The 15,799-nt window shown below is 35.2% G+C and overlaps 1 protein-coding gene across 1 annotated transcript; it reads left to right on the forward strand.

Annotated features, from left to right (window-relative positions):
• Window positions 1-836: 836 nt before the first annotated feature.
• Window positions 837-13,998, forward strand: RB195_020715 (uncharacterized protein; the record flags this gene model as incomplete). Its single annotated transcript, XM_064189132.1, has 19 exons — window positions 837-908; window positions 4,929-5,094; window positions 5,165-5,264; window positions 5,340-5,472; window positions 5,578-5,650; window positions 5,732-5,798; window positions 5,863-5,952; window positions 6,012-6,085; window positions 6,824-6,944; window positions 6,999-7,117; window positions 7,176-7,271; window positions 7,337-7,432; window positions 7,515-7,573; window positions 9,860-10,006; window positions 10,143-10,308; window positions 12,633-12,767; window positions 12,827-12,935; window positions 13,006-13,075; window positions 13,837-13,998. The coding sequence occupies 19 exons, from the start codon at window positions 837-839 to the stop codon at window positions 13,996-13,998; spliced, it is 2,055 nt and encodes a 684-aa protein (XP_064045013.1).
• Window positions 13,999-15,799: the final 1,801 nt, after the last annotated feature.

Raw genomic sequence — 15,799 nt, forward strand, 5'->3', positions numbered from 1 at the left:
ATCACGCGGTGGTGGTGATTTCTGTTGGCGTGGCCACGTTGGCGGCGGGCGGTACGTCGTCGCTCACCCCCGTAATTCGCACCGACCACGCGGTGTCAGATTTGATGACACGATGTTACGGTATGGTTTATGGCATCGTGTCGGTGTGCTGTTGCTGTATATGTATGTGTGCGCGTGTTGGTCAAGTTTTGATGTCCCAGGCGCGTGCGCGACCACATGTCGCTCGCTGTGTGTCGCCGCCGGTCGCTCGCTTGTCGTCCGGATTTTTTTTATGAGGTTGAGTTGCTCGTCGTGTTCGCGCGAACATATCTCGCACTCAGCCCCCCGTAGTCGTATAAAGGCGGTGTCACCGTTGAAGGCGGTGATAGTGGTGACGGCGGCGGCGGTGGTGGTGGTGGCAGTGGTGGTGGCGGCGGTGAGATGGATGCGTCGATCACGAGCCTCCTCCGGGTGCCGAATGGTGGTAGTTATTCTACTGACATACGGGAGACACGTGCTACCGTTTATTATCTCCTCCGTGTACGGTCATCTCATGTTCTTCCTTTCTATTTCCCCCTCAACAATTACTCTCCACCGTAAAACTTGTTCTCTCTCACACACACACATTCTTGAAGCGGATTTTGATGAATTAACTGTAGATAAAATCTGTTCCAATCGAACCGTTGACCTCCATAATAACTTTCAGCAGTCATTTATTTTTCTCTCCCCTCGCAAATCTTACGTTTCTAAGATTACAGATTTTTTTGTTTTTTTTTTTTGGAAAAAAATTTGTTTTCTGTTTTTGGACGCTATACCGGAGTTCTACGTAGAACGTTCTACGTTTACGACTGTGAGTGATGCGGCTACAAGTACAAATCGGAATCGAATGTATCGTAATCCCCTGCAAGGAGGAGGAAACTGTTCATACGGTAAGTACATGTACTACGAATAAGTATCTATTGGTAATTTTACAAGTGATTGTGATAAAAAAAACATTTGCTCCATTAAAAATTTTTATTAAAAATTTGAAATGAGTATACTAGAAGTGTTCTGCTCTAAACGACAGTGGACGATTTTAAGCTAATTTGGAAGCTCATTTTTTTGCCGAACTTCTCAAAAGCGGTAAAAATTCTGGGAAAAGCAGGTAACAGCGGGTGTCCTTTCTAAGAAAATAGTTAATTTTGCTTCTTTTTTATTCTCCTAGCGAACATCTTCCCGAAGAAAAAACGTTTGGTTGACATTTTTTTTCAAATAATAAGAACATGTATATTAACAGTACGATAATACTTGAAATAATAATAAATAACAATACAATGGATAGAAAAGGAATTCAAATAATATAAAAAATTATAATGTAGTAAACATAATATAATAAATAATAATATAAACTATTTAATAGCAGTATTAAAGCTTCTGTGAAGGTTCTCCGCGTCCTCATGAAAAGAGACATGCTTTAATTCTGGATTCTCCTGGAATCTGGATTCTTCTTTGATCCAGCATACTGATAGCATACACTAACACATAAGCACTCCAAAAAAAATTGAATTGTTAGTAACTTTATGTTAGTAACTTTCTATAATATTTAAGCTACGACTATTAAAAATATTCGGAAAACATCCTTTACGGTTAAATGCACAGTGTTAAAGGTGTGTAAACATTACCAGTAGAAAATTGTACTTTTTACCCTACAATTAACCGCTTCTACCTCAAGAAGAAGTGGAGTTTTCCGCCTACCTTACTTTGTCTCCTAATTCGATTCAACATTTTAATTGAGTTGAACTATTATTAATTATAGAATTATTTCTGGGATTAATTATGGAAGGTAGGTTGAGAAGAAATAAAATACCTTATCACTTCTAGAGATAATTATATTTGGCATTTTATTTGAGTTCGTTTAGCTTAACGTTTAACCATGTGCCATTAAGTTTCCAATCAAAATCTTCCGGATCTTATTTTTGGCCGTAGATCTGCAGCTGATCAGATCGCTGGAATCGGCTGGGATCAGAGCCGAACTTGGAAAAGCATGCAATGCACCTTTTACTTCTTGCAGAAGGTGGACTAACCGTTTCAATAGGAAGATAAGGCTCTAATTCACTTAATTACGTTACCCGTAAGTCGAGAAATGTGTATCTAAGCAATTTTATGGTATATTTTAAAATTACTACTCGCTGCTTTTTAAATTCCTTCTTTGAAATATCTATTAGTGCATATTTTTCCCGGAAAACAACAAAGCATATGTAGCATTGCATGAATCAGCAAAATTTTATGTTTTCTGCCTTGGAAGAAAATTTCACAATGATGTCCTTTGCGGACAATGAGCTCGTCTCAAATCACATCATTCCTTCAGTGACGGTGAGAATCCGGAAAGATCTGTATTATCGGTTTGATTGTCGTCGATTCCACGGTTTTCGGAGACAATTGCACAATCAGATATCAGAAATTTATTGCTACCTTATCTTACCAAATCACGTTCCCCTTAAAAACTTTACATATGTACTTTGTTTATTTGGGAATAGCGGCATTCTCTCTCTGTCTTTTGGGGGAAAAAATTGATAAATGGGTGGTTTCGCTGTCATTCGATGAAAACAACGTGCTACCTGAGGACAGAGAAGGACATATGCACTTAGAAATATTTATTTCCACAGTCTTAGTCTCGTTTCTACGGGAAAATACCGTAGAAATATAAAAGTTTCGACTACGACGATAAAATTCCTCGAATTTCTCAAATTTTATGGATAAGAAATTCCATCCTGGAATATATTTAGGCATTCTAATTCTGAAAGAAAAAAATATAGTGTCTAGAAATGACAGCAGTTTTCCGAGAGAAGCATTTTTGATCTACTCGGCCTTCTTCCATGGAAATACAGTAAAAATATCAAATAGAGCAGTGAAAAAACGATTATTTATTATTACTCGTTTATTTGATTGTATAATTATTCTTCTTATTAGTTACTGTAGCTTACTGTAATGATAGGAGGTGAACTAAAATAGTGTTAGACCTATTTTATGGTGTAAACCTTATGTACACCTCAGTGGATTCCTAGTCCAATTGAGAGAAGCATTTTTGATCTACTCGGCCTTCTTCCATTTAAATACAGTAAAAATATCAAATAGAGCAGTGGAAAAAAAGATTATTTATTATTACTCGTTTATTTGATTGTATAATTATTGCTTTTTGCTGAGTCAACCTGAAAAAAAAACAATTTTTTCATAACGTAAATGATTTTGGAGGTTGGAGGTGTAGTGCTTTCGAGAAATGAGTCTCGACACAGAGTTGATACCACCTTCAGCTCATCGAAGCGTGAACGAGCAATTAATTTCCTGGAAATTTTCAATCTGACTGAGAACTGTTGGGAAAAAATCAACGAAAGAATTTTCCTGACATCTTCAGCATTAGCTGAGCGGTCGGGTGGAGTCAGAAGGTGAACTCTGGAATGAGGTATAACGTCATTCCAAGGACGTCTACGTTAAGAACTCCAGAGATAGGATGAAAAAGACGAAAAAGAAAAAGAAAAAAAAGTGAAAAAGATTAATAATGGGAGAACTCCAATGATAATACATACACAAAAAGAATACGAGTTATTAGTCGAAAAGAGAGTAAGAATCTAAGAAAATCTAATTTTAATCTTCTTTTCTACATAGCTTAATCCTTGACTGTATTCCTAGGGACATTTCCATTATCATCATTATCCATGCATTATTCAAGTATCCTAAAGATAATTTTGATCTAAAAATTTTATTTGGAAAAGAAATTGGCTTAACAACCCCAGTCAATAGTTGCTTCCCACTGTCCACACATCCAGATGACCAATATCCTGAAAATTCACTCGTCAATGATCGCACTGTTTCCCGTTGCCTTAAAAAAACAGCACACTTTAGCTGAAATTCTCTCTGAAACGTGCTGAAATGCCAGAGACGTGACGGTTTTCAACGTGGCAGTCACTCTTTCGAGTTGATAACGAAATATTTATCGAGTATTTAGCAAAAATCATGCACGACCCTAAATATTTATCAGCGAACGTTTCTCGAAAAAACTCTCTAATCATTTTGGTAGTTCTTTGCTTTGCAATTATACACAATAAAAATATGTACATACAATAAAAGTATTAAGATAACAATACTTTCAGAAAAATATGGATCTTTGCTCTGGAATGAAGCACATATCATTCTTCTTAAGTTTTTATTTTCCATTATGACATTTGAAAAAAAAAAACTGACAAGCAAATTTATGTCAGTTGAAGATTCGGCTGACGTTAGGAGCTGTTCGGGGCTGGAGGAGGAAATGGAAATGAAAAAAAGGGAAATAAATAGCTATATGTAGTAAAAAAATACTATTGCAACTTATACAATGCGAATTTAATCATTATGTAAGGTTGTTCTCCGGATTTATTTCCATAATTTTTGATTTTGTAGATTTCTTTTTTTCAACCACGAAGATATTTTTTAAAATCAGTCCACCAACAGAAGAATAAGTGATCTCTGATCATCGATCGGTTAATTCCTTGGTCCTTTCAAATGTGAACTCAATAGAAATAATATATATGTATTTCTTTGTATTTTTTCTATCTATTCTATATCCTGCCATCTTTTGTATTTTTTTTAATACAAGTAGAATTTTCTGAAGAGGAAGAAAGCTATCGCTCAAGTTGAAAGTCATAAAAATGTCTTAAAATCGTGTAAGTGTTAAGAAAGAAAAGAAAAAAAGAAAGAAGAAAGAAATGGGGAGAAATGGAAATTCTTTGTTTCTTTTTTTGTTGAATTAAACACAGGCACTTTTAAAGAGGGCACTGCTGCTTGGCTCCACTTTTTTCGTACAAGTATTATTTACAAGTAGTTTTTTTTTCTCGAGGACCATAATAATTTTGAAAAACTCTTTCCAAAAAAACATCCTGTAGACTTGAAACAAAATTAGCTGAAAAATTCCTTTTAAAATTGCAGATGTTTTCCAGATTGCGCTACGTGCGGTAGCAAAAATGCGTAAGCTACGCTCCGCCTTAGTGAAACCACCAGGAGGCAAAGAATACGAGGAGGTACGGAGAACCATTGGGAATTCACTCATTGATCCGGATGATCTAGCCGGAGACGTGCTAAAAGACGGAGATTTTGTGATAATTGGTGAGAACTGCCCCCATCCTAGTGGTTTTTCTTGCTGTACATACAGGAAGATTACAGTAATCGATTACAGTAATCCATCACGACGAGACGGAGGAGGAGAAGGAGAAACGGAGACAGGTGGAGCTCGAAAGCACCAGAATTGCCTTGGAAAAATTGGATAAGCCGAGAAAGTGAGTTGTTTTTCTCTTATTCCTTAAGATTACTGCAAATTGTAAACATTTCCTGACTGATTTGTGGCTTTTCAGGATTAAATTCGATTTCGATCCGTCTCCGGAAGTTCCTTTTGTGGACAAACCAACACAGCTGTTGGTGCTGGATGGGGCGAGCTTGTCACCGGCTGATCTCGTTAGATGCGAGAAGGGTGAATGTATAATACAGGTGTGGATATTAATCAGATTTGAATCCTTGATTTTTTGCGAGAATTTTTGTCCGAGGACCTCAAGAAGAAGGGAAAAAGCGACGGAAAAATTTCGCTCGTTATAGTTATCCAGCGAAGCAGAAGACAGGGTCCGAAGAGGTCGTGCACTACTCGAAAAAATCGCAACGGAACATCGTGGTACGGTTTGAAAATCCGTTTTTTCTTGTGAAAATCTAAATTTGAACCGATTTTTCCATAATTGATCAATAATTTTTCCAGCTGTCTACGGTGTAACCACAGGATTTGGGATTTTTTCCAATGTTCGCATCGCTAATGACCAACTGAAGTGAGTTTGGAGGCGGTTTTAAGGTTGTGAGGTAAGGCTTAGTGGCCTAATTCCGCAATTGCAGACAATTACAATTGAATCTGATACGATCACATGCCACCGCATACGGACAACCATTGCATCCGGCAAAAGCGAGGATGCTTTTGGCGCTTAGGTACGTTACCTACCTCTCATAGAACCTCAAAAAAAGAAAAATGAAAGAGCGTTTTATAGAATCAACGTTTTGGCGAAAGGGTACAGTGGAATATCGTTGGATAATATTAAGAAAATGATAGCCGCTTTTAACGGTGAGTTTTTTTTCCTCGTGAGCCTCTACTGAGACCTAAGTGACCTTCTTTCCAGTACGAGTTAATTTGTTCACAGGTACCTAGGAATGAGTTCTTGTCATGAGCACACTGAAGTAAAATTTTCCTTTTCTAAATAAATAATTTTGTATAAACAGAATATAATAAAATTTTTAAAATATAATTCAATTTTTAACCACACGAATCATAAAATTGTGTAATTTATTGATTATTTGGTTATTATCATTGAATTATTTAATTATTATTGGAATTACAAGAACCTTAGTAATATTTTATTTAAAGTCCTTAATCATAGCTAGAGTTAGGGACGCTAAAAAACAGTCTTCTTCAATAAATAAATAAATAAATAAATAAATAAATAGAGACTAAGAATGGGTCTACTCATCTAGATGATTTTTTTTGCTGGTAAGGATAAGCATTTGGAAAAGAAAAAATACAAACAGAAAAAATGAGGGGGAAAAAATGAGGGAAATGGAATTTTTTAATCAATAAGTCCTGGCCTTTGCGTTATTTTTATTCATAACCATAAATATTCTTTTCCTAGGAATGTTTCTTAAATTTTTCCTTATTTCCCCTTAATTTTTTTTGAAATTTGCTGTTTTTTTTCTTCTAGAAATATAATTTTTTCTGGCTTAGTTTTCTAGATAGTGACAGCAAATTTTTTTTCTCTAAAAAATGAGGTTTTTACAATTTACACACTATAATCACACAATTTTTCAGCTTTCTGCGTTTCTTACGTCCCCCAACAAGGCACGGTCGGTTGCAGTGGTGACCTCGCCCCGTTAGCTCATTTAGCGCTTGGACTACTTGGTGAGGGAAAAATGTGGAGTCCTAGCACAGGGTGAGTGAAAAAATTTAGCGCAAGAAATTCCAGGAATGATTTCTCTGGCTTTAGTTGGGAAAAAGCTGACATTGTACTGAAAAAGAACAATCTGAAAACGTTGGAATTAGGCCCTAAAGAGGGTTTAGCGCTAATAAATGGCACACAAATGGTCACCGCACTTGGCGCATACAGTAAGCTACAGTATCACGTTGTTTACTCGATGACGTCACTGTTGATTGTTGACATCAGCATTGGAACGAGCGCATAACATCGCAAGACAAGCGGATGTGATAGCCGCCCTATCGCTGGACGTTCTGAAGGGAACCACCAGGGCTTATGATCCAGGTAGATGCAGTTATGGATAAGGACCAAGTAAGGATTGTTTATCGTAATTGTTTACACGTTTCCAGACATCCATAAAATTCGACCACATAAAGGACAAAATCTTTCCGCTCTTCGACTTCGATCACTTCTACATTCGGATGCAAATCCTTCTCAGATCGCAGGTTTATTTATTTTTTTGGAACTGAAAATATGGAACAGAAAAAAAAGACAACAAAGAAAAACAAAAATGACACTTTATTTCAGAATCGCATCGAAATTGTAACAAGGTTCAAGATGCGTACACGCTACGTTGCGTTCCACAGGTGAGAAAATTCATCGTCTTTCAGGTCCCTTGAAACACATCCTCAAATCTTTTACCTTTTCCGGGATCAGAACATAAGATCCGCAGTTAAATTAAAAGACTCAGGGTTTTTTTTTAAACTAATTTATCCATATTTTCTCACGCAATTCATGCATTCGCAAAATCGTCAGGATGAAATTTTATCCTTTTTTTTTCGGAGATGAAAGCATAAAATGTAAGGCAACATTTTTTTTTGGAATTAAAAAAACAAGCGCATTGCGTATTGGAAAAAGTACAATAAGAGCTATAGTTTTAATGATCTTCCCAGAACGTTCATGTAAGATAATTTACAGGAAAATGTGGAAAGTTTTTCAATTTTCCTTATAATTGCTTAAAGACATATCCTGAAAAAGAGCAATTTACTCAGTTTCTGTGTATTACATAGAACCATATTATTATTATTATCACCATTATTTTTATTCCTATTTTTTATCACCAAGTTCAAAAAATAATAAAAATAAAGGTAAAAAGTAATTTAAATTCTAAGGTGTAATATTAGTATAGGAGGAGATCAAATAATATTGAAATTAATTTTAATGTTGGGACTAGTACTTTATTATTATTATTATTATTATTATTATTATTATTATTATTATTATTATTATTATTATTATTATTATTATTATTATTATTATTATTATTATTATTATTATTATTATTATTATTATTATTATTATCATTATTATTATTATTATTATTATTATTACCATTATTATTACATTAAGCCGTTATCTCCGGCGGTTGATATTGTTAGAATTAGTATTAAATTAATTACCAGTACTAAATATTAGGGCAGGTGTGGAGTAGCGACTATAGGTTTCGCTTCCTGCACGATCGATCGGAGGTTCGAGTCCGCCCTAGTGCTCACCAAGCCTTTCATCCCTCCGGGGTGAATAAATTGGAACCAGACTTGTCCGAGAGGATAAAAACCCTGACTTGACACATCGGCTAGCCACCGCAAGTCATTGTATGGGCCAGTTGCACATTCGCAAACCTCAAACGATTCTGAATTGAAGTGAACGTGGGGGCGAAGGTCCCAAGCGGATTGATTGACGCCAGAAACCTTATCTTTTATCCTTTTATTAAATATTATTTTTTAATTAGGGAGGGGGGGGGAGATTTTGCTAAGCTATCCGAACAAAATTTGCTTGAACAATTTAAATGATAAATGAACAATTTAAATTTAAGTAGTCTCTTCCGCTTGGAAAACTTTTGGCACTTTTCCAACCGAAGGCAAAATATCCAGAGAAAAATAGAGCGAAATTTTCAATGTTAAAAAGATCACATGTTTTGAAAATATTCGTGTTTTTCTTCTTTCGTTACTCAACCACGTCTAAAACGTAACGTAATTTGACGTCGTTGCACTCTACGTGCGCGTAATGTTCGTTGTGACCACGAAGAAACATTTTTTTTTACACAGCATCCTAAAACTCGTTCTCAATCCGCTTATTCACGTCATTAACGTGAATACGAGCAATTTATTGCCAGCAAAGACTGTTGATGTCCTTAGTCGCTTAGAAATAAGTTTGCAAATGCAAAAAAAAAAATCCCAAAAAAAAAATTTTGTACATTTGAAACTAGATATTTCTCGCTGCCGTGCCTACTTTTTTTCAATAAACGAGAACTTTTCCTTGATAGCGCAGTGCTTTTCTTTAAACAGCGAAAAAAACCAAAAAAAAAAGAATAAAGAAGAAAAGAGAATTTAATAAGCTAACATATTTCAAAGAACATAAATCTTTTCGAAGGAGTTTTCCTTCCTAACAAAAGCCACACACTGTCAAGATCAATTACGGGATTATTTCGTGTCCAGAAAAACGGGAAAAAAATGAAAAGTGGAAAAATTCACAATGTGGTGGCGCTTCACGGCGCTATCCAGTTACCAGACTGTGGAATGAGAAAAACTTCCAATAAATAATATAGTGGCAGACGCTTAAGAACTGAAAACAAATGTTAATATCTAACTAATTTTAGATCTCCTTAAAGATTTGAGCAAAATCATTGGAAACTACTTTAATTTCTTCAGGAAGGAAATTATTTGGAACTAGAACAACCTTATTATGAAGCTAAAACAAATGACTTAGGAGAGTTTAAAAATTCCATTAAAAAATTAAAAGTTTAAAATTTTTTAATTAAATTTAAAAGAAAAAAGTTAGCTTCCATGAAAAAATCTGCCAAAGCCTATCTTACCTGCATCTTCGTCCTGAACCTTTTTCTTTGACAACTATCCAGGAGAAGATTTTCGTTGTAGGTCCACGGAATCGTCCACGACACAATCGAATTCGTTCGAGAGATTATCACAACTGAAATGAATTCAGCCACTGATAACCCGTTGGTGTTCGCTGACAGAGAGGAAATTATTTCCGGTGGAAATTTCCATGGAGAGTATCCAGCAAAGGTACGCGGTCGCATGCTTTAAAGCACTATATTATAAAATAAATTAAATACGCTATAAAATTGAAGATAAACTAAAATATACTATAGTATAAAATAAAAGATAAAATAAATCTAAAACAGATGAAATAATCCTCCAGGCACTGGATTATTTGGCGATAGCCGTCCATGAATTGGCACAGATGAGCGAGCGACGATTGGAACGTTTGGTGAATAATCATCTGAGCGGCTTGCCGACATTCCTCACACCGAATGGTGGATTAAATTCAGGATTTATGACAGTACAGCTGTGCGCCGCGAGTTTAGGTAAGGCGCTTTTTTTTCCAAATTTTTCAATCTTTTTGCTTCTCAATAAGGAATAATTTCTTAAGAAGTTGACCACGGAACCGTGGCCTCAAGTAATCGTAATCGTAGAGATCATGTCGAATAAATAATAAATAAATATATTTTCCTAGAAAGAAAAGGCAGTTGCTGCGAGCCAGACAAAATGTCCATGCGGATGAAAAGACGGCGACATACAAAAAAAATATTTATGCGCTACTATCTTTTCAGCAGCTACATAAATAAGTAATCGATAAATAAACATAAATAAAATCGTATATATATATAAATGTAATTTTGAAATTTCACGAATACATCTCTTTTAGAAAGGGCTTATTCCACGCATCTTTTTGCTTCTATATTTTATCGACCTTTGTTTTTTTTTAAAATTATCTTCTTTTGTACTTGCCCTGGCCGTAATATTGCCAGTGATCCCGTAACGAGAAGTCAAAAATATGTAGGATACGCTGGAACTGCCCTAGAGCATATAATTATAGTGTTAGCTGCGGAAGTACCGCTGTCCGATTGAGGAAATTCGTCGCTTCACCAGCACCACTTAATGATTTACCTCTGTACATCGTTGATCAAAATTGAATTAATGAGCTTCCTCATTTCCCTCGTTTCCTCTTCCGAGTAACCACCGTCGAGCCATGTATTCATATGTTCGATACCATTACGTTAGGCCTACGTTAGGCCTAAGTTAGGCCCTACGTTAGACCGATCACGGTGACCTAACGATGCTGATAAAAAAGTGAGATTTTTTTCCTGAAATTTTCTTCTTGAAAAAAGTAAGATTTCGTGCTGAAAATATGAATTTCTGCAAATTTTTCAAATCTGAATTTTTTTTCTTTTTTTTCTACAGCTCCTCTTCACCCTACAGGGAGAAGTTATCAATCCAGAAAAAAAAAATTTCGCAGAGCAACACCATTCTCTGCATTGCATATCTTCAATAATTGAACTCTTTTCAAATATTCTCTCGTCTAAAAACAAATCCCAAGAAAAAATCATTCCAGTATTATTTAAAGCGACTCTTGCTAGTTATTTTTGCCATTTCTTTATTCTTTACTGTTTACTAGTTGGTTTTTTTTTCTAGAAATTTACTGAGATCTTCTTCTTCTTTTTTTTACAGTCACAGAACTTTGTTGATTTGAATAGAAGGTTCTTTTAGGATGCACTTCACACAATTAGATATTTTGTATTATTATCAGATATTTTTTCGTAATTTTTTCCGATATTTCACTGATTCATTCAAAAATTCTACGGGAGCTATTCGACGAAAGAGAAACGTAACATCAAACGGTTTGGTTTATGGTTTACGTAGCGGTTTGGAAAAGAGGTGTGACAGTGCCGTAAACTTCTTTCACTACGGCCGTAAAGAACTGTATAATTGCCCGGTCTGCGCGATCTTGAACCTATTTATCAAGGTGAGGTGTCGGTAAGATTCATTCTAGCCGAAATAAACGTATCATCAACAAGTAGAAGGGAGAGGATACGGTAGCTGATAAAAGGGAAAGAAAGTATGAACGTTAGGATTTTTTTCGAGTCTCAGAATAATTTTCAGATTTTTCTTTCTTCTAGATTTTTAAATCGAGATTGCGATAATATCATGAAATTTTTAAAAATATAATATGAAACAATATAATAAGTAAAAAATAAATTGGTTCAAAATTAAAGCTAATAAAGAATAAGAATAATAAAATAAATTAAAAGTTGACAAACTTAGACTTAGTGCCCAGTAGAAATTTTTTTGTTAAAAATTAAAAGTGAAAAACAGCGAAATAAAATTGAAATGTAACAATTTTTGGATTCTTTTTTAGTTTCTAGGGATGAATTCGATTTTTTTTCAAATGTCGAGGTGAATACGGTCTTCGTAGATTTATATTTTGAAAGCACCTACAGTACCTTATTTATTCTACTGTACTTGTTATTGTAATTATTTACTCTAGAAGCTTTCTGGGCTCTTTGTATGACCATCAATATTATTAAAATATAGCGAAACCCTAGCGTCATCCCGAATATTTAACAGGAAATAAAAAAATTTAACAATAGCAGGGAAATCTTGAAAATTTAGCAGGAAATAAAATAAAATAGAAGAAAAGTAAAGAACTTCAGTCCCTCTTCTTAAGCAACTTGTACCAAAATAAATTTTGTTGATTTACGTGCACATTAAATTTCCTCACCGTCATAAAAATATCTAAAAATTTTGATCCATGTTCCAATTCCCAAATATTTTTCGTCGTATAAAATTCGCTAACTGGTAAATCACAGCGATTTCTACGTGAGCTCCTCAGAACTGCTTCTGGTTTCAGTTTCCGAAAATAAAGTGCTCTGTCATCCATCATCTGTGGACAGTATTCCCACGAGTTGTAATCAGGAGGATCATGTGAGCATGGGTGGTTTCGCCGCACGAAAAGCGCTGACAGTCGTGGAACACGTGGAAGCAGGTATTCTATGGAATTTTCCCGAGTTTCAGTGTAACCGTGAGATCTTTTTCCTTTTCCAGTGCTGGCGATGGAATTGTTGGCCGCGTGCCAAGGAATTGAATTCCTCAAACCGCTCGTCTCCACCGCTCCACTTAACAAAGTCTATCAGTTGGTCAGGAGTGTTAGCGCGTAAGTTCAAAGCGTACTATGATTTTTTTTTGCAATGAGAAAAAATGTTTCTTTCTTCTCTTCACTAAAGGCCGCTGACCCAGGATCGTTTTCTACATCCAGATATTGAAGCCGTCATTCAGTTGCTGAGGGAAAATAAGGTGAGCGATAATTTTTTGGGTCTTCTTGGTTTTTCCAACGAAAAAAAAAATCGAAAATGCCGGTCATTAGAATTTATCGGGTACGTATTATCGTAGCAATCTAATTGTAACTGAAGAATTTTGCCTGTTTTGCCCGCTTTTTATTTTTTGAAATTTTGTTATCCATGCCGTTAATTTTGAAAGCTCAAAATTACCTAGTGTCCAAAAAATAAAAGGCAGTGAGAGTTGCATTTTGAAATAGGTTGGTAGTATGGTTATTTATTTATATTATTATTATTTTTATGGAATGAGCCAATACGTAAAAAGATTTTTTGACGAATTTTTACGATTTTTTTCGAACGAAATAATATGAAATCTGACAACTCAGAAAAGGAAAACCAGGGAAAATCGATTCGTCAACGACTGATCAATAATTATGGAATTTTTTAAATGTCGAAATGACCCCGAGTCAAAACTCTGAGAAGGATAACCGGACCCCTGGAAGTTGCAATCATCCAGGGGTCCGGTACAAAGAAAATATTTTCCTTATTCATGCAAATCAATTGTTTTTCCTGTCAAAACTCACTTCATGGAGAACTTTCCGAGCTCGTTCTGTATGGATAAACCTCATCATACATTCATGGAGCAATCCGAACTCATACGAAAAGCTGCTGGCTCGAATTTAACTCCACGCACACCTAAATACCAAATCGAATCCTCCACGAGCTGAGAGCTCAAATTTCACCGCAATTCATGACTATGACTATGTAAATTAACTTCAGGTCTGGGAATGTGTACAACCTCATTTGAAAACATTACGGGAAATGGAGGAGTTGGATCCGGATGCGTTACGGATTGATGCAAAGACTCCAACCGGAATCGTGATGTCCGAACGATTGGATTCGCCAGAGAATTCGTGTTCAGATGATCATAGCGATCATTAACATTTGCACCTATATACATATAATACATTTGTATTAATCATGTTTTTTTTTTGATGCTATGGAAATAAATATGCGAATTCTCTACACTTTTTTCCATGCACACTAAAAACTAGTTAGTAAAATTTGAGTACAACCAAGTAACGACTTTTAAGGATTTATTATTTTTTTTAGGGTATTACTATTTTTTTTTTTTTTTTTTTATTATTATTATTATTTTGTACGTTAAAGTAATAAGCAGATGTAAAGAATATTTTTAGAACTAATTTTGTTACTCAACCTAAAATCTTCATTCTAAAACATTAAAGGACCTAAAATCTTTGGCTCCCCCTCTTTGCTTTATCATAGAATTCGAGGAGAACTTTCCTCGAAGATTCTAACGTTTTTCGAACAAAGATCTGTTCGCCCACTTTTTTGCGCTAATTTTTGATTTACTGGTAGTTTTTTTTTGTGTGGGGAGGTCAAAAGGTGGGGGAAAGCGTTGAATTGAAGTCTGAAATCAAAAACAGAGGAATTCTAACATTTTAAATGAGGTTTTCACTGAACTCAAACATGTCAAACTATGAAATTCTTTTGCGACCTGCAGGTTCCTTCAGAACAAATTCGTTTCACTATAATTTCAGTGCGATAGGGAATAGTTTAACTAGAATTAGAGCATTCTTAAAGTAATGTGAACTTACTGGTACGGTGAACAAGTCAGGCTAATTACATGGGAACTTTTTTTTTGTGATAAAATGGAAGTAAAACTATGTACATCCCTTTAAGTACGGTGTCGAGAAGAAGCACTCTTTATTTTCGTTTTTTAAACAATAATCAACAATAACAACATGTGTAAATCACGTGTACCATATTTATTTACTAACTTTTTGTTTATAATGTAATGTGCCGTATTTATTTATTGACTTTTTTAACTCCATACGGTTGACAAAATCTTCACAATTCCTCCGATTTTCGGATTTCTCAGAAATGAGAATAATACGACTAATAAGTAGGTGGATCAGAGAGCTGAACTTTTCTTCGTTCTTTCTTTCTTTCTTTTTCTTTGTTTCTTTCTTTCTCTTCACAAATAGACTAATGCGTTTCTTTTCCTTCAAGTCGGTCTGTCTTGAGTCTGATTTTTTCCTCTTTCTTGTTTTTCTTCCTTTCTTCCTCTCTGTGTCTCTCTCCCTCCTCTCTATCCTTTCTGTCTTCGCAATCCACTGTCTTTTTTTCTTTCTCTCTATACCTGTCACTTCTTAACTCTCAATTTACTTAACTGAGTTTTCAAAATTTCTTTTTTATTCAACTTTATCACGTTTCGTTTCTTCTCTTCTCTTTCATCATCTCTCTCTACATTTCTCCTTAATTTCAATGTTTTTTTTTCTTCGTTTTCTATGAATACGGCCCACCAGACACCTTCTTGTCAAAGTTTTGACCTAAAACTTTCCTTTTTAATTTCTGGAAATAAAGTTTTCCAAGAATTTAACCTTTTTTTTAAACTGTTGATTTAATTTTTGGATAGTCGCCCCTCTAGGAACTTCGTAGTAAGTTTTCTGGATATCAGCCTGTTCTTATGGCAAATTTCTTAGGACTAATGCTCTTTCTATGCTCATAGGTCCTGTCTGTCTAGTTCCAGCTGACACTCGCTCCCTCTTCGTAACCCCCACTTGCCTCATTAAGATTTGACCCCATAATCGTTCGTGCAGCGTAATCTCTCTCTCTCTCGCTCTTCCAGAGGCGAACAGCTAATGAGCGAAGATATGTTGACGTGTGGTGGTGTGGTGTGTCTGGATGTCTGGGATTATTGGTAAATTAGCAAGGAAAA

The sequence above is a fragment of the Necator americanus genome, chromosome II (assembly GCF_031761385.1).
Source record: "Necator americanus strain Aroian chromosome II, whole genome shotgun sequence".
Lineage (NCBI taxonomy): Eukaryota > Metazoa > Nematoda > Chromadorea > Rhabditida > Ancylostomatidae > Necator > Necator americanus.